This window comes from Pungitius pungitius, chromosome 17 (genome assembly GCF_949316345.1).
Source record: "Pungitius pungitius chromosome 17, fPunPun2.1, whole genome shotgun sequence".
In the NCBI taxonomy this organism is placed as follows: domain Eukaryota; kingdom Metazoa; phylum Chordata; class Actinopteri; order Perciformes; family Gasterosteidae; genus Pungitius; species Pungitius pungitius.
The window spans coordinates 11206404-11229409 of record NC_084916.1 but is presented as its reverse complement, the minus strand read 5'-3'; the positions used below and the strand labels follow the sequence as shown (position 1 = coordinate 11229409).

General features: G+C 46.8%; 1 protein-coding gene across 1 annotated transcript in view; it reads right to left on the bottom strand.

Annotated features, from left to right (window-relative positions):
- Window positions 1-22775, bottom strand: part of sdc3 (syndecan 3) — a 28775-nt gene extending 6000 nt beyond the window's left edge. Inside the window, exons 1-2 of the mRNA XM_037474343.2 lie at window positions 22106-22775; window positions 2708-2801 (exon numbers count right to left, since the gene is read on the bottom strand). Of these exons, the coding sequence (XP_037330240.2) occupies window positions 2708-2801; window positions 22106-22159 (148 nt within the window). The 5' untranslated portion in view covers window positions 22160-22775. The remainder of the gene's footprint in view (window positions 1-2707; window positions 2802-22105) is intronic.
- Window positions 22776-23006: the final 231 nt, after the last annotated feature.

The following is a 23006-nucleotide window of genomic DNA, read 5'->3' as shown; positions in this document are numbered from 1 at the left end:
ACTCATTAGCTACTCCCTGTATAACACTCACTCATTTACTCTCTACTGGTCTGTAAATTAAAATTTCAGACACTTACAGCTTCACTTTGTATCATTAATAACAGGTGTGGTGTTGGGTGATATTTGGGGATCTGTAACGCAGTGCGCGGTGCATTTCATGTTTCTTTTTACTGGGGGAAAGCTTTTTAGAATGACATGATGAAATACACGTGTGTGTCCAAATGGCTGCTGTCAAAAAGGTCTTTCGCAAGTTGTGGGACTCACAATGCACAGCCTCAAAGAATATGTAAAGAGGCCTAGCTGTCCCTACCCTTTAATGATTGTATTATTCAATTAACAAAAAGGCTGGAAACTACACTTCCAATAATGGAACGCTAGAGCTTCCCGGGCGAGTCCCTTCTCAATGCTGGAAATGTCCAACGTAGCATTCTTCTGAGGGCTGTGTTGACATTAATATTTCCATTCACGAGGCTCCACAGAAGAAACGATACAAAACGGAGTACTATCCATGACTAGCAAATTGGACTCTTTGTGTAAAATCAATGCAGTTCTCCTTCAGGAGACAACTGTCTGTCTCCTCTCATCTGAAATTCAATACACCCTATCACACACAGAATGACTATGACAAAAAAAGTCGTAAACGACAAAAACTTTAGTAAACATGTAGCGCAGAAAAAAGGTTGAACCAACTGAGACTTGTGTAAAAATGGGAATAAAATAGTGGTTTCTGAAAAGGTTAAGTTGATGCACGTTAACGACCCTGTCAAAATCAGCTTGCTTGGTGTTGAGATAGTGTGGAGGAGATGAGAGGAGAGGAGAGTAGAGTAGAGGAGAGATGAGATGAGAGGAGGAGAGGACAGGAGAGTAGAGGAGGAGAGATGAGATGAGATGAGAGGAGGAGAAGAGGAGAGTAGAGGAGGAGAGGAGAGTGGAGGAGAAGAGGGGTGAGGAGAGGAGGAGAGGAGAGTAGAGAAGGAGGAGATGAGAGGAGAGGAGGAGGAGAGGAGGAGAGGAGTAGGAGATGAGAGGAGAGGAGGAGAGGAGTAGGGGGTGAGAGGAGAGGAGGAGAGTAGAGGAGGAGAAGAGAGGAGAGGAGGAGGGGAGAGGAGAGGAGATGAGAGGAGGAGAGTAGAGGAGGAGAGGAGATAAGAGGAGGAGGAGAGGAGAGTAGAGGAGCTATTGACAACGATGGCGCAGACTAATCCTTTTTCTCCTTAAATCTTATAATAGTATTATACCACCTTTCATTTTGTTATAGCAGGCGAGCTCTTTGGGGTTGAAAGAGAAGCAAATTGAATTTACAGGCACAAAGACATGAAGGCTGACATAGGAGAAGGAAAGGATATCGAAAAAAGAACTCGAACAATGTAGCTTGTGTTGAACCTCAACATGCATCACTGTGACGCAGCAGAGACACGAAATGTGCATCTGTCTGTTGTAAATTAGCTTTTGAGATAAAGCAATTTGCAGAGCAGCTTCTACCTTGGTGGGTGCTTCTGCTGCACTCTCCTGCTCTGAATTGTAATTATTATTTTCTCCAGGAGATTCTGTTTGTGCGTGGGTGCTTCAGTATGTGTGTGTGTGCCTGTCCAGGGATAATTTCACAAACACTCCTGGACCCGTCAGCCTAATATTTGTTGTGTTTCTTTATTACTGTATTCTTAAGGCGTGTCGTAGTTCAGTGATTCACACTCTCTGAAAATCTTTAGTGTTTTATACCTTTATTGACTTCTAACTCTTGGCTCCTTCTTATCTTGCTGGTGGGGGCTGTGAAAAACCACTGCTTCAGTTTGCACCATTCTCTCCCTCTACGGCTTATGAATTCTCCTTCTCTCGATTGGCATAGGTAAAACAATTTCATGAATGCATGTATGTATATATCTATAATTCTTGGCAAAGAACAAAGTGAACTGTTTTTTCCTTCGGTGTGTGAGGTTAACAGAGCTAACAGGGCTAATTCAGTTTTAGCCACACAGAGCCAATGCAATCGTCTGCATAGATTAAACTGAGCGCCCATTGTGAGTCACAACCCAAAGGTCTCTCAGGGGGGGGGTAAATGGGGCTTTTGGTTCATTCACTCAAACGTCACTGCGGTAGTTGAAGACGCAGCTGGCATAGATCTGCACTCAACTGATTGCATTTTTCTAGTTTATATCGAGTGCGCTCGCCACTAGCCTTAACCCGGGTAAACGCTCAATGAGAAGAGCCAATGCTCGGGATTCACCCGGCAGATCATAAAGTCAGACTGAGCTACACCAACGAGATTTACGCTTTAAGTAGGTAATTCCTACACGCGCAGCGAGGCAGCTCACTCAAACGCAGACATGCGCTCGCAAATAGGTGCACACAACTGCCTAATCTGTGTGGACTGTAATCTCATTAGAGCAAATAAGATGTAGGGAAACTTCAGCCCCGGGTCGCGGTTCGTTGGTGAGGCTGTGCCTGTGTTTAAAGGCGCAATAAATCTGCACCGAAACTCGACGTTGTGTGTATGTGTGCGCGCGTGGCCTCCGCGCACGTGAGCGGGGAGGGGGGGGGGGGCGACATGAGCGGCCATAACTCACAGACACTGCGCGGGTGTGGGGGGTTGGGACTTTGGGGTCAGCAGATTGAAACCCAGCAGCTGTCGAGTTTGAATAAAGCAGGGTGTGAGTGTGCGACCTCAACAAACACACTCACACACACACACACACAAATACACACTTACAGCCAGAGCCGGAGCCCGAGTAGAGGTCCTCGTCGTCGTAGAACTCGTCTCCCGCTGAGCCTTCGTCATCGATAGACTGGGACCGGGTCTGTCCCTGGGAGAAACACAGATCACAGAGATTAAGAGTTATTTGTCATGAAAAACTGGGCCGTTTGTTATTTGATTTGAATAGAGAAACCACTTTGGCAGATTACACGCACTCGCAGACGCACACGCGGGTGGTGAAGGGAGCTTTATGGAGGACAGGGTAACATCTGTCCGTCCTAGGCTCCATAGAGGAGCATATTTAATGAGTTCATCTAAAGCTGGGATTTTGGCAGAGGAACATCAAAGCTTTTAAGGAAAGAGGGGTTTCATTCAGTCGCTGCTTACAGTGATGCTCGGCCTGCAAAGTAGCAGAGTATGGAGTAGAGTATGGAATGGAGTATGGAACAGCGTTCAAACACATATACTCATGAATCAGTTAATTGCTCATTCATCAATTTATTGTTCTAATATAAATGTTAGGAAATAGTGTAGAATTCTCTAATACAAAAGCCAAATGTCTTATTTGGTTCAACCAACAGTACGAAAACCAAAGACTAATCCATCAACTCATTACACTAATGTGTTGATCGTTAAATGTCAGTGAAACAGTGAACAAGATCAAAGTGATGGTAGCACCCATTCGTACTTGCACGATTTGAAGACATTCGGACTGTCCTCATCTCCTTTTTATGCAACCGGTGTGACACGGGAGAAATGGCTTAAATGTCCCATGACCAATATTGGTAAATTATCAATTCACCAACTCCTTTTGAAAAGCTCCTCCTGTGCATCTTCACAGCCGCACTGCCAAACTGTCTCCCACGGCTCATTTCACAGCCTCCGCCCCTGGCACCGTAATCCGGACATATTTTCATGTGCATCTGTGAGAGGAAAGCGCAACGGCGTTCGGGGTCAGGTAAGAGAGACGAGTCGTGGATTGTTGTGAGTGACCTCGAACTCTTTCATCTTTCTCTCTCTTTCGCTTGACCTCGATCCCGCGTCCCTATGATGCTGAAACATGCGCTTTAACACTCACCCCTCACAGAGGGCTCAATAAACACTGCTGTCCATGGGCACCGCCCGTACTGCTGCGCAAAGATACGTTTCACACCACAGTGCATCCCACAAGACACAAGTACCGCTACTGGGAAAGGTCTATTTTGAATATTTACAAGCAGATATATTCTTATCGGATGTTCATTTTCTCTCTCCTTAGATCTCTTTCACGATGTTGAATGGGAATGTCATTGACATTCACATTGACATTGACATTCAAGTTTAACTACTGTCCTGTATGCTTTCACTTGGGGTTTGTTTGTATATTGCCATTTCAATTTGACTTTATTTCACTCTAGTATATTTATCTGGTTCTTGGTTATATTTCCAAATATGGTTTTACATGCAGAACATACAGCACTGAATTCTGTGGTCAGATTCAGATCCCTTAACAGCTAAGTGGTACAATGTCGCAATGCCGAGAACAACAAGCTCAGTTTATCCCCAGGTGTTGGAAAACAGTCAGGCCACTGCTGCAAATTTACCAAAAACAGCCTAATCTCCTCAGCAATCTTAAGCTATCCTGGGGCCCTGTAGAGATGTGTCTTTACTGGCCACTGTGATGCTAATTGTGCACACACAGAGGCAGAGGCTCCTCCCCGGCTCCAGACACAGGAAACCCGATGCCTTTAAAAGCCAATAAAAGCATAATGGAATCTAGAAACCCGAGAGCCTCCGTCCATCACATCTCAGCGTGAGGTGGAGTTGAAACGCTATACGTACCTCATGAAAATGGTATTGACTTGAAGTAGTTTGGGGCCTCGACACACAGAGGATATGGGCCTCGCAAAGCGGAAGGATGAAAGTGTGCGTGCATCCTGCTTCGGGAGCAAATCTGTTTGTGAAAAAGTGAGTGTGTGAGTGTGTGTGTGTGTGTGTGTGTGTGTGTGTGAAGGCCTGGTGATCACGACCTAGGAAGAACCGAAAAAGTACTGAAAAGACGTTTCGGTGCAAGCATGGTGCCAATGTGTGTGTGTTGTATTCCAAGGATCAGTTTCACAATGAAGACCGTTGCTATTGGCAACCTTTGCCTTTCACAGAGAATTCCATCTTCCCACGAGAAGCTACCAGACACACACACACGCACACATCGGCACACACCCTCTCGCATGCATACAAGAGCTCCAGCTGCAGAAGGAAAGGTGTTATGTAACGTCAAAATAAACAACCCTAAAAACCAACATCAAAACAGTCTGCTGCTCCAGCCCCCCTCTCTCGATCTGTCCCTCCCCCTCGGCCTCTCTCCGTCTCCCCCCCCCCTCTGGATCCGCAAACCCTGTGCCAGTAAATCCTCATCCTTGCCCCGTTTTCTTTTAATCTTAAATTCACATTTCTTATCTAGAGGCTAGCCTCCATAGTAAGGTGTAACCCCAAAAAGCACACACCCCGAGCCCTCATCGGGGGTGGGGGGCTTTACAAGTCCCCTGTACACACAACAATCTCCAGGGCATACTGCAACTGCAGAGGCTGTGTTTACTCCAACCTTAACCAGAAATATGTAATCACCCTCTGTGTCTCTACATGTTTCATTTATGAGACAATGTTTTAAGTGTGAACTCACGCAATAGTGGGCAGTAGTGCGTCACTGCATGTAGTTAGTGTGTGTGTGTGTCGGAATGGATATAATCACGGGTTCTTTGTGGTGGATGTGTTGCACGCAGAAATGCCCCTTAGACCCGTGTTTGTGTGTGTGTTTCAAGTGATTCGGGGGGATTCGAATAGGGCAAACTCTGCATTTTGTCTCAGCCGCACAGCTAACAAACCACAACGAAACAGATCGAGCTCCTTTCCACCGCACACGTAACCCGAGGCCAAAAAAACGCCTGTATGTTGCCCTCAATTTCCCTACTCCGCTGCATTTTGTTCACATTTGTTATAAAAGGAAACCGTAAGATGACAGCCGTACTCTACTGGATCTGCGGATTGAAAGCAATCCTGGTTCTTGGCAGCATATGAAGCAATGCCAATTGTAAGACATGTGGTGCCGGTTTGAGTCATTTTAAAACAATCTGGGAGCATTGGGCTGTGAGATATATATATATATATATAATTATGTATACTTTTTTAAAACAAGATGGAGAAACATCCAATTGAAGGACGAAAAAACGCAGAAATCTGTGTTTGTGAAGTAAAGTCATGTTGTGACAAAGTCAACACAGGTGTGTCCTCTGATGGGGGTTGCAACTTCTGCGGTGACCCATGTAGAAACGTGATCTGAAGCTGACTTCATGCGTTGCACTATTCGTTTTGTTCTGTGCACGTTGGAACTTAAACCTGTGCTGACTAGGCTGGGGTTTGCAATTATATTAACTTGCTACTCTGAATCGTTGCAGATTTTAATTTAGTATCCGAGTGAAGAAAGGGTGAGTGTTTGACATTAGACTGTAACCTGACAGAGAGTCTGTGTGTGTGTGTGTGTGTGTGTCTGTGTGTGTGTGTGATTATATGACAATTGCCAAACTCCGTGTGGGAGGAATAAAGAACCAGGTGTGTTTTTTCAGTAGAAACAAAGGGTGCATCGAGCTCAGCTAATTCTAAGATGCAGGAAGTCTAGTAGCAAAAGGAGGCAGAGGTAGTTAATAGACAATTCACCAAACCAGGTTTCACACACACACATACACACACAGGGGCGCAGGCAGCTTGTGTTAGATGTCCATAACCCAAGGATGGTTTTCTTTTTGGGTTGATTTTCTGACTGGTCTGATTCAGTTCAGATATCCCTTCAGGGCAAGCTGGGCAGATAGAGAGTTTCATTGTGATTGACTTCAAATGCATTCCTCAGTAACCCGAGAAGCTGCTGCTCCTGCACAATGCCTGGCGCGCACACAAACACACACACACACACACACACACACACAACCATTTTAAGCTCCTGATACAGTAGACGCAATGCCGCCCCGCTTTACAGAAATAATCGTTAATTGTGTTTTTTAATATGTGAGATTTTAATCGGAGCAAATGTTCTCGACCGCTGCACCGTTTCTGAGCTCTCGAAAGAATAATTTGAATACTGCCCGTGCTTTTGTGGCACTGTATTTCTATGAGTAGCACGCCTTAAACCAGCCCCCATCGACTGCATCCACACGGGCGAAGGAGAAGAGGGAAGAGACATAGAATGAACAACATTGACAGAGTTTTCTCACGTGGCATTACCGAAATAACGACCATAAAAAAAGGGTAATTCCTCTCTACACCTCAGCAAACCACAGTCTAAAAATACAATTCAGAAACAATGAATATAACCGCTGTGTAAGGCAATATTTAATTTTCTTTCCAAATGAATAAAGCATCTTGCTGTTCCTCGGATGTCGGCCTGACAACCGTTTCTCGAAGTTCAGTCAGGCAATTCAACACATTCAATTCCCTGTCTGGCTCATAACTGCCTCTTCACATAGAGAAGATCCGGTGTGTTATTGTTGCAACAAATGGCTTTAACTTCGATGTGGGTGTCCCGACTGAGCTAAAGAGCTAAAGAACGTGTGTCACTTCAACTTCAACACATCAAGAGAACTCGGGCTACAAAACAATAATCATCCGGCGGACGGAATGAGCCCTACGACGGAGGAGGTAAAGGGACTTTCATTTCAACCCTCCCTGCAGTTTAGGTGACTGCAGGTGGGGTGCCCACGCTTCGTGAAGCAGCTGCTGATTGACGGCCGTTTATGTGTCTGCTTCCCTCCAGAGAAGACCCACACTGATAACAGGGGGAGAGCGACGGGCCTTTGATAATTCTCCGTTCATCTGGAATCGGTCAGACTGCACGGCACATGCCCTCCGGCTCCTCGCACACTTACAGGAAGGAAAAAAAGAGGAAAAAAAGCAGCCTTTTTTTCGGTTTTCTGTTCCACACCCACCTTTTTTCACTGAGTGGCATCCCGGGCCTGTCAGTAGTGACCTCTAATCTCCCTCCATCTTTTGCTTTTCCACCTCGCCTCTCTCTCCGCCCTGCTCTCCGTCTCCTACCAGCTGGGGATGTTGGATGGCGGCCAGCCAGGACGCTAACACGCTCACAGTCAGATGGCCAGCAGACAAGGAGATGTGAGCGAGATGGAGGGCCGTGCAATGTGTGAGTGTGTGTGTCTATGTGTGTGTTTGGGGGCGTGTGAGTAGGTTACCAGGTGATGGCCTGGTTAGGACACCTGCCACCTTCAGCAGAGATTAGCATAGAAAGGACAGAAAGCCGCCGCACAGAGGTGTCAATGACACCATATGGAACACACACACACACACACACACACAGGGTTTTTAATTTCCACACAGCAGGATTTTAATCTCAACTTTTAACAGTGACGTCGTTAGGCAGCATTAAAAAAAACCATGGATTGCGCCTTTAAACAAGAAGACTGCATTCAATAAATGATATATAAAAATCCTCCCCCTGTGGGTCAAAACCACTGAGCATCCATCAGACTCATTTTCCAGCTCTATTCCTAATGCATAAATTTACTGTCATAGTGTTAATGTCTGTGATGAATGTCTCCTCCTGTGAAATAGGGAGTATTGCAGCAGTAAATCCTGTAAAAACTGCTCCAGATTTCTAAGTCAAATAATCATTGAGTGTTAAGAGATGCTCTACTGTAACAGCTGCAGCATCCCTTTGTGTTTGCATGAAGGAACCCACTGAGCAATTTTACACTGATTAGCCATTTAAAAGAAGACGTTATGGGTGTCTTGTATTAACTAAGGGGATTATTCAAAAATATTTTTTTGTGTCAGTGTTTGACTATTTTGGGGAATTAAACAAAATAAAAGTATAGTATTTATTTGTGCTTATGTTGTTTTTTAATCTAAAACTTCAATTAAACAGTAAAAAGATGCCTGTGGGCATGCTGCTGCAAGGAGCACTGAGTGGGAAGGTTGAAACTGCTATTTAGCCCCCTGCCAAAACACATTCTGATCTTCTCCGGCATGTTTGTCCCAGTTTTTCACACTAGAGTGATCCCTGCGACCAATGAATGAGAAAAGCTGTAAACATTTTTAGTTTTTTTTCCCCGACGATCGTATTCCTGATAGCACTTCTGTGGCTGATCTACATCGCAGCCAAGCCGGCCATATCACTTCCACAAACAAAACCTGTGGGAGGATGTCATTACATCAGCTTTAGTTTATTATTCCACCAAACCAAACCTGAAAAGCATCCAAGCTCTAATATTACCCTACCAAACATTATCTTTCTTCTCTGAGTTATGGAGGACAAAGAAGATCTAAGTGATGAACGACCCTACGGAAATGCTAAATATGGTATACGGTGCAGTGAATGGCTCGGTCAGAGAACTGCGTGGATAGAACAGGTGCAGAATGGAGGGGAAAAGGCCCGCAGCTGGATCAGTGCAAGGCAATTGAAGTCAGTTTCCCTGCAGAAAGAGTTTTGATATTTATCTATATGTGTCTGCACAAAACACGAGACTCAAATCCCTTCATTGCGATGTTCAGTGTACCTTCAAACGTAGCGCAGCATTCATCTAAATCACTCAAAGGCTTTTGCATCTGCTTCATCGTTAGCCCCACGATTAATCCTCACTAGGTGGAAGGCTGCTGCCCTCCCGCTTTTATAAAATGAATTATGGAGGTCATGATGCAACCTAAAATTGAGAAACCAAGGTTCGCTTGAAATAAATCCTTTGATCAAATAGAAATCTTCATTGATTTTGTGGGGAATCTTTTTTTCCCCTTACAGGCCGATATTTTGACCTCTTGTGGACAATATTCTGCTCTTTCGGTTTTACCTGTCCGTAGTGAATTCTTTATTGAAAGCACGGGATTCAAACGGTTAGCCTACGCACTCTGGGTTCACGAGAAACAGTGCATGCACACCTGTGTTATGTAATCTAATGTCATCGGATCGATATCGACTCCGCTTGTCTGCAGTAATATCTGAATGCAGCGAATGCAGTTTTCAAGGAGCTCCTTTATTGTGAAGGAGTCACAGGAAAGCCAAAGTGTATGTTTCAGAGGTTGGGGCACACAGGGATTGTTCATCATAAAACCGGAATTCGGGGGATTTTTCTGTGATCGTGAGCAGCGCGAAATGAGGTCGCCATTGAAATGTTTAGTTAGCGAATGATTAATTCAAACAAATTGCGTTTGTTTGGCTGCACTGTAAACAGACACACCAGCTGCTCTTCTGTTGTATTTCTGATTATGTAGCTGCTCAAGGAGTGTTTGTTGTAGTATTTAATGACGCTTGCCATTGCCACGGTAACCAAAGGTGATGCCCAATTAGCAACATCCAAAATCGCAAAGATCTCATCAATAATCAGTATGAATGAATACTGTGTGCTTAACCTGTAATGTCTCAGAACCTTCCAGAACGAGCAGCTGACACCGAAACTCACCGCAGACTCAATGGATATCACATGACTGTGCAGTGTCACATTGGGCCCAAACCGTGTAATGGACTGGAGCTGTGAGGCCGCCCCACACACACACACACACACACACACACACACACACACACACACACACACACACACACACACACACACACTAAAGCTGTAGATCAACTCATCTGTTGGTTGTATATAGGGGAGGAGGAGTGATACACAGGCAGAGAGAGGCAGAGATGTATATCTGTATGTGGGACCCAGCTGTTACACTAATCTGACAATCCAACAGGATTAAAGACCCCATCTCAATGCTAACTCACACACGCGCACACACGGCCTCTCTGCATGGAATCCTCTTCCATTATATATGACCTTATGAAACATACATCTTCAAGTGAGAGAGAGAGAGAGTTAGAGAGAGAGAGAGAGACCGTGAATGTGTGTGTGTGTCAGTGTCCTGTTGCCAGAAATGCCTTGAGATTCTTGACACAACTGCTGCTCCCACACTCCACAGTACGCCACCGTGTCTTTTGTGCTTCTGAGGGTGTGTATTACACGATTTGTCCATGGTGTACAGGGAGGGCAAGTGTGTGTGTGTGTGCGCACATCGATGTTTGGTTGGAGAAATGTTGCTGGTTGGCTCGTGGGTCATGACTGTGTTTTTGTGGCAGCTTCTATGAAGTGCCTGAGAGAGAGCAGAAGGAAGGAGGCTGAATGCCGAATTATATGTGAGTGTGTGTGTGTGTGTTTGCGTGTGATTACAGCCTAGCTCAATGGGCCTATTTCTGCGGTGCCAGTGGGAGGGCGTGGCGCCTGTGGTTGGAACTTTTCTCGTGTTTCTAAGGAACTTTTCAAAAGGGGCTCAGAAATGTGGCTGCGTGTGAGAGAGAGAGCGCCCGGCGGACCATGATGCCTTTGTGTAGCCCAGAGCGAGAGAGAGGGCCACTCAGAGTACACTCAGGAACGGTAATCAATGGTCCCTTCTCGGCCCCGAATCGAAGACCTTAAAGCACACTTATAAGCAAATTTCACACACACACACACACACGCGCACACAGAGGGAATGGCAATCACATTTTCTGCACACAGACATTGATGCGAATCACAAGGCGGCTTCACATAATTACAGCTTGTGTAATCAGGGTAATGACAGTCATGCGACTTGTTAAACCCCCCCAAAAAAGGAGTGGCAAGGAGACGCACGATGCACAAAAGGCAGAGTTTCCTAGAGTAAAAGGTGCCAATGGAGAATACTCAAGAGGGGAGGGGGGGGTAAGGTGCAAGAGAGAAGTGCTTTTGTCTCTCATGCAGAGGAGAAAAATCTAATCAGCCCTGTGTAATTCAATCTGGAATGGAAAGACGCACCTTTGCGACTGTGGGTGCACAGGGCATGATGCATATCATTATCATGCCGTGCCACTATTTCTCTCTCTCTCACACACACACACACACAAACACACACAGAGGAGGTAAACAAATTGCTGCTCCAGGGGCACCCTGAGCAGCTGACCTTGCGATGCTCTCTTGGCTCCTTCCCATTGGTTCGACTGGCTCTCGCAGACGGCTATTTAGCCAATGAGTGCGTGCGCCAAGGGGCCGCCGATTGATTCTTGGTGCATCATGACGGCTCTTGATATCGAACACTAATTAGGCCGGTTGGTGATAAGGCGGGAGCAGCGCATGCTGCTCGGTCATAATGGGCCATGTAGACCTATTGCTCGTGACCCGATCGGATGTTGATCGCGGGACACTGATTAACCCCAATGAATCACTGTCAGAATCATGAGCCCACAGGAAAACCTCTTCAGGCAGTGAGACATTTGCTGTGTCCAGATCGGTTTCAATAAATGGCCATGTTGTCTCCGCGGATGTACGGTTTGAGCGTGTAAGAAAGAGGGCGTCGGCCTGTTATCAGGAGCCACCGAAGGGATCACAAGATGTTTAACCCTCCCACTCCCCCGAGAGACACTATATTTTTAAGACTTCTTTTCTCGTGCAACCTGAATTATTGATGAAACCAGGCTTTCTCTTGTAAAATATGTGACACTTTTTCATCTTCAGGCCTCTTAAAATGTTCAAATGAATAATTCGAGCAGGGAAAGTCACTCTTTGGTTGAGCTGCTTGCAGCTAATGAACGCAGGGAGCTACGGATGATTATTTGCTTTCTTGGTGAACAACAAGAGAAATCTTGTTGTTTTTAGAACAAAAGCCTGCGCTCACGGACCCTATCTGGCCACGCCTGCTGTAGCATCGTTTGTGGTGCTTCGTCAATAAACAACGCCAACGGTGCAGCTACGCCCTCAAATCACCAATTGTCAGCTTTAGGTTGGTGTAAAGCAAGCAGATAATGATGATGAATGGGTTAAATGTGCAGAACAGGAGTTCCCTGTTGCAATTCAGGCAACGTTATCTTCCCTCAGCCTGCGCTGAATCACCTCAGCTGAAGAATAAATGTTATACCGAGCTTCAGGTGGGAGCGTGTTCATCCATCTCTGATTGTTCTTCAGCAGTAAGGAAAGAGCTTCATCCCTCTGCAGGCAACATTCCTCACTGACTAATTAATTAAGAGGCGGATTTAAGAAACTAATGGCAGGAGAATGGTTGCCTAACACGTAGATTAGCACCGCAGCACTTGTTATAACAACCGGTGATCATTAATTCCTCTCGCTTTAATTAAAGAGTGGGGTTTTTTTGGAGCCTTTTGAGTGTCGGTGCGGTCAGAGTTGGGAGTAAACGAGTGGAAACGTGTATCTGGATGACAGGCAGATATATGGGTGATGATACCCTCTTGCTCTTACAGCCCTCCCATCTCTTCTGCTTGGTGTAATCCTGTCCAGGTTGTTCTCCCCGTTCAATCTGTCTCAGCTGCTCTAAGCTCTTTACAGGCCTGCTAAACCACCAGAGTGTGTGTGTGTGTGTGTGTGTGTGTGTCTCTCTCTATCTCTCTTATTAACAAATTATAATCTGTCTCTGGTCTCCTTGCCTCTCCACATCTGCTGGTTCTTCTATCCAATCTCCTTCTCCTTTTTTTTATATTGGTGCGCTGCACATTTGTCGCCACCTCTCCTTCATTTTCCCTTTTGTCTGTGATTGCCTGTGACCTCATTCCCCTTCCATTCTCTTCAAATCTTCTCTCACTCCATCTCAAATCACTTTCTAACCAACCTTTTCTGATTTGATCAGGGTTTTTTTTTCCCAAAACCTATTGTTGAGATATAATTCATGTTCCGTGATTACTACGCCAAATATGTCTGGACAAAATGAGGGTTTGGGTATTGAACCTCAAGGCTTGGCATTACAGGAAATGAGGGGATCGAAAATGCAACAACAAAAAAAGTTTTAAAAAAAAGAAAATGAATCATACTGGTGACCTTGTAATCATGGTCTTGGAATGGCTCCTAACCACCAGACGGCCATGAGGCTTGAACCTCAAAACTATTTTGGTCCCGATGGAAATTGGTGTGCAGCAGCAAAGTACAGAAGGAGAGAGGAAAAACTTCTGGTGAAGTAAACCTTTGTGTAGCAGAAATGCAACTGTTTTATCTTGTTAATCAACACTCAAAGTCTGCCTATTAACCCTTATAAGTTCTTTGGTAAAAAAACTGAATCTGTGTGTATTTTCTTTTTAACACATAATCTGCAACTATTTTGATTATCAAATCATTGTTTCAGTCAATTTATGCTACACATTTGCTAGTTGAATTTCTTCATTCCTTTTGGTGTTGTTGCTAAATGTTGACTATCTGCTGCTTTTCCTTCTTTTAGTATTATTATAAACATTTTGCATTGCCTCCGATTGATTATATAGATTGGTGGAAATAATTGTTAAGTGACCGCCTTAAAAGTTTAACCCAACTAAATAAAACCGCAGTGATTGACCTGATTTTATATTTTTAGAAAAGGAATTAAAGCCTTAAGAAGTCATGCCCTCCTCCTCCTAATGTTTCAATAGTGAGTGTCAATCTGCCACGTATATCTACCTCAGTCATATCATACCCACTCAGTCCAACATGGGAGGACAATTATCATGAAACACATACGGCTTAATACACACGCGCACACACACACACACACACACACACACACACACACAGTCAATGTCAGTCAGCCTTTCAGACCTGGGTCTCTGCTGGCTAAGATTAGGGCTAATCCTGAACTGTTGGAAGGAAAGATTAAGAATGAATCACCTACGTGTGTGTGTGTGTGTGTGTGTGTGTGTGCGCATCTGTGTGTGTGCATGTGGAGGCATTTATAGTAAGGCCCTATGGGAAAGAGAATTTGTTGTAACCACCAGGCAATATTACGGAATCCCTTCCCTTCCAACCACACACACACTTCTTGTCCCCTTTTCCCCTCCACACCAACTCACACACACACAAACACACACACACACACACACACACACACACACACACACAGCTCATTAGCTTCAATGGCTCGTTCAAACTGCAAAAGCCTTTGAAAGAGCCCTTTAAAGTACCGGGGTTTCAAAGGTTTACTTGAGAGACTCCACACAAACACACATACTCGCACACACATACAAACACGCACAGTGGGTTTCAGCGTCTGCATTTAATTGGATCGATGTTCTTCCCTCATGACTTGCCCATAATTGAGGGGACATGAGTAACATGTGGGAAGCCTTTTGTTACTAAGTTCCTGTTTATTAAAACAGGCAGATAAAAAGAGGAGCTCTGCAGCTACAGAGGAGGAAAAAGAGGGAATAGGAGGAGAAGGAGGAGGGCTGGTGGGTGGAGGGTGTACAGATGGATTGACGGAGGGAGGAAAAACGTTGCAGCAATGAGCTCCTGACCTCGTTCACTCCTCTGTCGGGACGCCGGGCTAAATAATTAAAACGCACACATACAGTCACATGCTCTCTGCACACAGTACTTCTCGTTCGCACAAGCAGCCTCCTCGGTCTCCTTCACCGACTTCCCTGCCTGCGCACACACACACACACACACACACGCGTGTATAAAAGTCTCCCTTTGTGCAACACAGGACGATCCCTCCGGACTGAAAGCTTGAAGGCCGGATCTATAAATACTCATTTCCTGTGTCCGTCCTAAAATCAAATGAGCAACCAGTGACCACTTAAGTCCACAAACACACATGCGCGCGCGCGCGCACACACACGCACACACACACACGCAGGTTGCCTACATCAGTATGCAACTGAGTAGATCTCTGTCACAGTGTGAGTCTTGATAAAATCATGATGAAATGCCGCTGCCCACAGATAAGACCGGCACATATGAAAAGTAAAACTGCAATCCATTTGATTTCAGCTGTGATGAAATGTGCTCATCAGAAATGGAGTTCTGTAAATCGCAACTAATAAAATCTCTTTGATATCGGAGAAAAAGATGACATGAAGATCGTTTTTGAAAACAGAAACTGTGACGCTGACAAGATCAGAGATGAAACCATGACAAATTGGACAAAACATGTATATATCTAATCGTATTAAGGCATGCGTCTCCTAACATCTAGCTGTGATCCGCTGTACTTTTCTTTGTGGACTTTTGGAGACAGTGAAGCACTTTCACAAACGTTTCACTGTCCAACGAGCCATTCAAATTTTCACGCGCATAAAATCCTTTTACATCTAGATTTGGCTCGACGTTGTTCCCGTTTTACTTGATCTTTACCTCCTCCGCCTGCAGCACCCCAGAGGCCTTCCCCCCGGGGCGACGCACTCGCTTTCTCCCCCCCCCCCGTGTCTTCGTTTACGAGCACTCTCTGCCACCATTAAGGTGCAAACAGACTTAGCGGCCTTTGAGTGACCAAAGAGGCCATTTTCTATGACGCTCTTCCGGAGGAACAGCGATGGCGTTTGCAGCCGTCAAAAATGTCTCCTCCGATGACACGCAGCCAAGGAAACAAGTTCCTAAAAGCTAGATATATATTATAGAAGGTATTTAACAAAGTTATAATGCATCACTTTGTCTTTTTAATCTTATATTGTGATGTTAAGGTGACTTTTGTCCAGGGACTACTGATCAAAAACAGCATCTTGGATAACGTGCATTTACAGAAATGCTTTATTCATTCGCTACCCAGCAAAAAAAGAAACAAAGCAGGAAAAAAGAACTGGGAGAAAATGATTTTTGCATCATTATTGACTGCGAATGAGAGGAGAGAAATTGGGAATTACAAGGAAAGCGAAACAAAGTGGTTCACTGCCTTTGTGATGGTCAGCATCATAAAAGCCTTCAGAGGACCTCAAATGCTCGGGGCCTTTTTCTAAATCAGGGACAAACAATTAGTCGCCGATGAGAATGGTTGGCAATTTAAATTCTTTGACGAAACAATCACGACTAATGCTCCACTAATGGAAACAGTTATCACATGTAACTGCACCATTGATTGAGTCTAGAAGAGATCCAGTCACAAAACGGGAGTAAATGTAAAGTTGCTGACAGAATGACCATCAACAAGCAGGCCAACAGAGGGAGAGGGAGACGGGGGGGGGGGGGGAGTTGTGTGCTGTGTGTGAGGTGAGATGGAGACGCTGGGGGTCTAATTGGTCCTTATCACGGCCTCGGACCGCTCTTATCAGCCGCCTGCCAGGAAATGCACATTCCAGCTGTCCCATTGGACCGCGCTGGGTTTCGGTTCTGCGTGACCCCGCCCCATCCGGCCCTTTGTTAACCTAATTGACCCCGTCGTTACCGAAACGTGACAGGAATGAGGGAATCACTCATGAGACAAGAAACAATGTCCGTATTAAATAAAACTAGCGAAAGATTATAACATTGTCTCAGCAGCGATGGTATCCCAGCGGACGGCACACACACACACACACGCGCACACACGCGCACACACGCGCACACACGCGCACACACGCGCACACACAGGTTTGTTAGTGGAAAAGAGGCGCCCTGTTTCTGAGGTTTTCGTCTACAGCGAAAGCTCGGACACACAGAAATCTCCGAATGCTTGGTGGTTTTGGGAAGCCGGTACTGCGTTTATGCTCTCTAATTTAGAGTCCTGTAATAGCACAAACACACACACACACCGTACTTTTTAATTTAATGTAGTGGGACCGAGGGGCGGGAGAGGAGGAGAGGAGGGAGTAGAAGCACGAAAGATGAAGGAAAAGAGTCCAAAAATAGAGAATGTGATATGAGGCAACAGAGGTGATGAGAAACAGAATAAAAAGGGAGAAAGGGGTGACGGAGAGGACGGAGCGGGGGGAAAGTAACGAATGAAGCCGTGACACCGGCAGCCATGCTGGTTGTCATGGCGACGGGCGCTGAGAGCAGGTAGAGCACGGCCTCCTGGGAATGAGCGGCGCATGCACGCCTCCCTCCCTCCCCCCACCCTCACACTCACTCGACATCCCTCCATCCGGGCTCCGTACTCCTCCGTCCATCCCCATCACCCATCTGCACCCCCTTCTATCTTCCGTCCTCTCTCGACCCGTTTCCCTTCTTCTTCTCCCGTCTGCTATCTGGCAACTTCACCTCGCCATCATCCCTAACTCTTTTTCCATCCTTAGCTCTCTCATCCTTAGCATCTTATTTCCTCCACTCTTTCCTTCCTTCTCATTATCCGGTGGTTTGTACACCTCCCTTTTTTTTTCCATCCCACCCCCACCCCTTGCACACTCCCCTCCGTCTTCTTCTCTCTATATTCATCTAACACCCCCTCTCCAGAGAATATGTATGTGAGTATGTCTGCACAGCGCTGCCCAATTACTGCAAGGGAGACTCTGTGTGTGTGTGTGTGTGTGTGTGTGTGTGTGTGTGTTTAGTATCTACACTACGCTGTGTTTCCAGCCTTTTTTGACCTACCTACAACACCTCCAGCGTTCTCCGTCTCCCTCTGACTCACTGAATCAACAAAAATGCAGCACAGCACCACAACTATTTAGTAGTACCGCCACTGTTTATGTGTGTGTGTGTGTGCGTCCATGTAAAATAATCATGAATTTAATGTTACTGTTCATTGGTGCATATATGAGCAATGCATGCCGGCACTTGAGTGTGTGTGTGTGTGTGTGTGTGTGTGTGTGCGTTACTGGTCGAGCCGAGAGGAGCCAAACGTTTCCACTGGGATGAATTCCGGCTGTAACTGCGTTGTTTCTAATTCGCGGGTCGACTTGGACACATTCCACAAGGGAGGCTCAGTGTTGCACAATGTTGTGAAAGCAAATGATTGAAGAAAACAGGTACTTTCTAATATGTGACTGGCAGTGAGACATTCACACTGACTCAGCCTGGGGTTTCCGCAGGTAAAACGCATTCAGATCCTTTATTTGAGTGAAGATACCGATGCAAAAACCCAATGACTCGTTTTCACGAGTAAAAGAAACGGCCTCTGAAACCCTTAAGTCAGAACTTATTATTCCCTAAATGGAGATAAACTGTAAAATGAACATTCTGCAGGAATGGTCCCCTGTGACTAATACATCATTAAGCAACAATGTTTCTCCAGCATTTTGCTGTTTAAGCCGGTTTGAATTGGAGCTATATTTAACTGAATTCAAATGATTAATGAGGAAAGGAGGGAAGTTTATAGGTGCAACGTTTTTAGACCCCCTCAAACAAATATTGACTAAAATCTAATGTTGACTTTTGAGCTTCCCCGGTAGCCGATGGAGGGATGTCAGCGCCGGAGTGACGAGCATGGCTCCACCGCGTGGGAGACGGGCGTGAGCCTTTTGAACCTTCTGCAAACACACTGCAGCTTGGCGGGAACATAAAGAAATACTGTAATGCGATATATATATAAAAACATGTTTTTTTTCTCCAAGCACGATAAAAAAAAAGGTCTAGCTTTAGTTTATAATGTGCTTTCTCCCTCAGGGACGATAATTACGGCCTGCGATTCATCATCACCACTCGGGTTGATGTGTAACCTTCTACTCGAGGCTGAGCTTTTACGGCAGGTTCTGATCTCCCGTTGTTGTCTCGGTTCAGAGGGAGGACGCACGGAAATAGCAGGTATTGTGCAGGCGGGTTCCTACGTCTCCACACGCCGCTATCAGGCTAACAGCAAATGGGAAATTCCATTCCCTCCGAGCTGAATGCCGCTCTGAAACTTTCTCCACTCCGTGAGAAGGAAGAACTCATTTTAGTTGAATGCGGCGCATCTGCCACGTGATAAGAAATTGCTTTCAGATATGGGTGAGGAGCATGTGTACACACACACACACACACACACACACAAATAGACAAAAGGGAGGAGACGAGTGGAGGAAAGGCCCTCATTATTCTCTCCCTCTGGCCGCGCTCACTGCCAGACGCCGGCCTTTTGAATGCAGCTCCGGAAATGAACTTAGATCCTTTTTTATTTCCCCTCCATAAGGTGACACCCACACCGATGCTATCACACACACACCTGAAATGCCTCTCCCACAACACGACTGGTTTCTACCTGCCAGTTTGCGTGTGTGTGTGTGTGTGTGTATGGGGAGGGTGAGAAGTACCCACTTCCTGTGTCAAATTGCCTCTCACATTCCACACTCTCCCCCGATCCGACGCACTCGGGCTATTTTTTCCTCTTTCTTGCTCCTTCTCTCTTTCTTCGCCTCTCTATGGGGGGCTTTGTCAGCTATCGGATGTACAAAACACTGATTCATTCCGTGAGTTAAACATGATCCCCAAGAACACAGCACTTTTTCGCCAAAAACACACACTCACACACACACACACACACACACTTTTCAAGAAGCGAGGGTGAGAATAAGTTTGTGGCAGTGAAGATTCACTAGTTTTGAGCCCACACAGGCAGATGGGCAGTCAGCGCTCTCGAGAAGGCAGATGGATGCATGCGCACACACACACACACATACACAATCAAACGCACACACACGCACACAGACAGGCTGTGGGATACAACAGATGTCTGTGGGAAAATCGGTCTCCCATGTAAAATATAGTCACCGGAAATTATGTCACAAGACCGATAACAGGAAATACCCTCTGAGACGTGACACTGGGCATCACTCGTCAGAGGAAACACACACACGCACACAGACACACACACACACACAAAGAGTCAGTTGGTTTCAAGCCAAGAGGCTTATAAAGAAAGATACTGTCAGCAGGTGAGCGTCAGGTCATGTGTGCGATCAAGGCTTGGGTTGCTTGAGGTGAGTCTTGCAATTATTTGACTGTTGACATGTGTGTGTGTGTGTGTGTGTTACCAGTCTGTGCACTCCAAACCCAGGGTACACTTAAGTGTGTGCATGTTTCTATATGTGTCACACCTGTCTCTATCTGTGCACTTAGAGACAGATTAGGTCAACTGGACGCCAAGGATCACAGTAATAATCTGCGTGTGTGTGTGTGTGTGTGTGTGTGTGTGTGCTTTGTGTTGAAAATCCCTGTTGAAAACCAGTGGAGCATCAAAGTTGCAGCAGCACAAAGGAACTCCAATATGTTGACAATACAAATATTTGGCCCAAGCAAAGACAATGAGCCTGAACCAGTGATAACACCGGGTCGAGACGCCGTCAACCGCCTTCGAGCTAATCCACCATTTTGTCCTCACCTATCGGCCTGTAAAGTTTTGGGACGTCACCGCTGACGCACAAAGTGGTGAAAAGTGTTGGCACGACTCGCACACACACACACACACACACAAACCGAAGACGATGCCATCCACTCTCTGGTAATTAGGGGAGGTAATCGAGTGCCCTTGGGCCCCAGACCCTGAGGGGGCCTTCGTGGCCTCAGGTGCTCACTGCATGCCAATGAGTTTTGTAATTTGGCCATAATTATTAGAAGTTTGTTGGACCGTTAAAATGGAATATCAGCTAAGATGACTTTTGCCGTTTTGGGCCATTTGTCCACTTTTTAGGTTTTCCGGGGGTTATTAATGAAAGCAGATTCAAAGAAGATTTAAACACAATGCAGTCCCATGAAGAGTACTATAAACTCCATGCAGTAGTAACACAGACTAGAAGCCTTTCATCAGCTCGTTCATTTACATTCCAAAATAGATTCGGGCTATTTTTAAGCACGCTTCCTTTTCTCTCAATGATTCAATGAGCTTCCACCTCCTCCTCTTCCACCTCGTCACAGGACAAATCCGGAGTCATCGGTAACGGAAGGTGTGGGCGTGCTATGGGGGGATGGTGGCTATGGGGGGGCACTTGGTGCGGATGGTTCCGGAGATGAGGTGTCTGGAGAGGGAGGTGGGAGCATCGCGTAATCCTAATCAGCCTCCCCTCGCGCGAATCCCGATGACATCATTCCACCCGCGCCTGCATTCGCGCACCGCATCGCCGGTAACGTACGCGTTACCCCACCCACTTTTAACGGACACGCACACACACGCGCGCGCGCGCGGGCACACACCGACGGTCACAACGGGGGGAAGCCCCCGGTTGGATAGAGGCGTCCGTACAGTGAGGCCGCCGTTATCTGGTAGTTACGGGAGTGTGCGCACCTTCCAGGTTGGAACAACCCCACCCCCCGTCTCTCTCTCTCTCACACACACACACACACACGCACGCACACGCGCACACACACACAGACAGACACGTCCGGCAGCGGGACTACTCGGTTCTAAAGTCGTTGAAGCCGCGGTCTTGGAGTGGAGCAGAGGCTCGTCTATGAGGCTCCGCACAAAGACCTGTAATTAAGCTCAATTAGAGATTACCCGCTAATTACAGACACACACATGCACGCACCTCTTGACTCGCAGAGGGGTTTAGGAAGGGAAGGGGGGGGGGGGGCACAATAAACCCCGACACTGAGACACAAAGGCTGGTGTGTGTGTGTGTGTGTCTGTGCGTAAAACCGGAGGTTGGGGGATGCACGGGAGTCGCCAGCCCCCCTCGCGGGGAGTTACGGTCGTCCGGTAAGGGATGATAAGTAGGTTCGATCCCCGGCCGCCACCGTCTCGTTCATGATAGCTCACTGCAATGCACACGCGCTCATGCACGCGGACGCATGTAGCCTAAATGCCCCGGTGGCTGTGAGCACCGCTCTCCAGGTTAACAAAAGGAAACTAGAGGCTCGCGCTTACCGTGGCGGTGTGGGCGAGCACTGCCGCGAGCGCCAAAAGCCAAGGCAGCTTCATGGTCGGGGTGCACGGGCACGGCGTCCCGGTGCCTCCACGGGGTTCAGGAAGAGCAGGGGGAGGGAGGGGGGTCGGGGAGAGGGGGAGGTGGCGGGAGGGCACAGAAGCTGCTCCGGCGGCCGGCTGCTGTTGCCGTTGTCTCGGTAGCGTGTCCCAACTTCAGAGCGCGCAGCGCGTCCCCGCCACCATCCGTCCTTCTAGTGGGGCTTGTTTTAATCCAAGGATTTTCGAGCTGCTGCCGGTATCAGGTCTCTTCTGTCCTCTGTCTCCTTCACTTGAGCTTCTGATAGATTTACTACCGGGAGACGCCAGACCTCTCTCTCTCTCGCTCTCTCTCTCACTCTACACTCACTCTCGGGCGCCCTCTCTCCTCCCCCCTCTGTCGGATGAGGGCAGGATGTTCCGTATGGCGACGTTGCTTGGCCTGGGAGTCTGGCAGAAGGAGGGGTGCGTGCAAGTGCGCGTGTGTGTGTGTTCGCAATGCATACGAGAGTAAGATAAATGGTTGTGATCTCCGCGAAGAAGGGCGAGGATGCCCCCTGCAGTTCGTTTAGTCTCACGCAGCCCTTAAAAACGGCCTTTTTTTAAACACACATGCAACGTGTGCGCAGAAGGCAGCGGGGGCGCGCTGCGCGCCGCGGTGCAACCGTGACTGTTACCCGGTCGTTGCTCGGTTTGGGTGTTTTTCACGTCTCAGGGGGTCGCGATCGGCTGCACCTTTAACGCGGTCGCCTCCGGTGCCCCGCTGTGATTGGCTGAGTCTCGGCTAAGTCGGTGGACCTCAGTCACACCTGTGTCTACGTCACGAGAATTAATATTTATGCCCGACTCGGTACGGTAACCTACT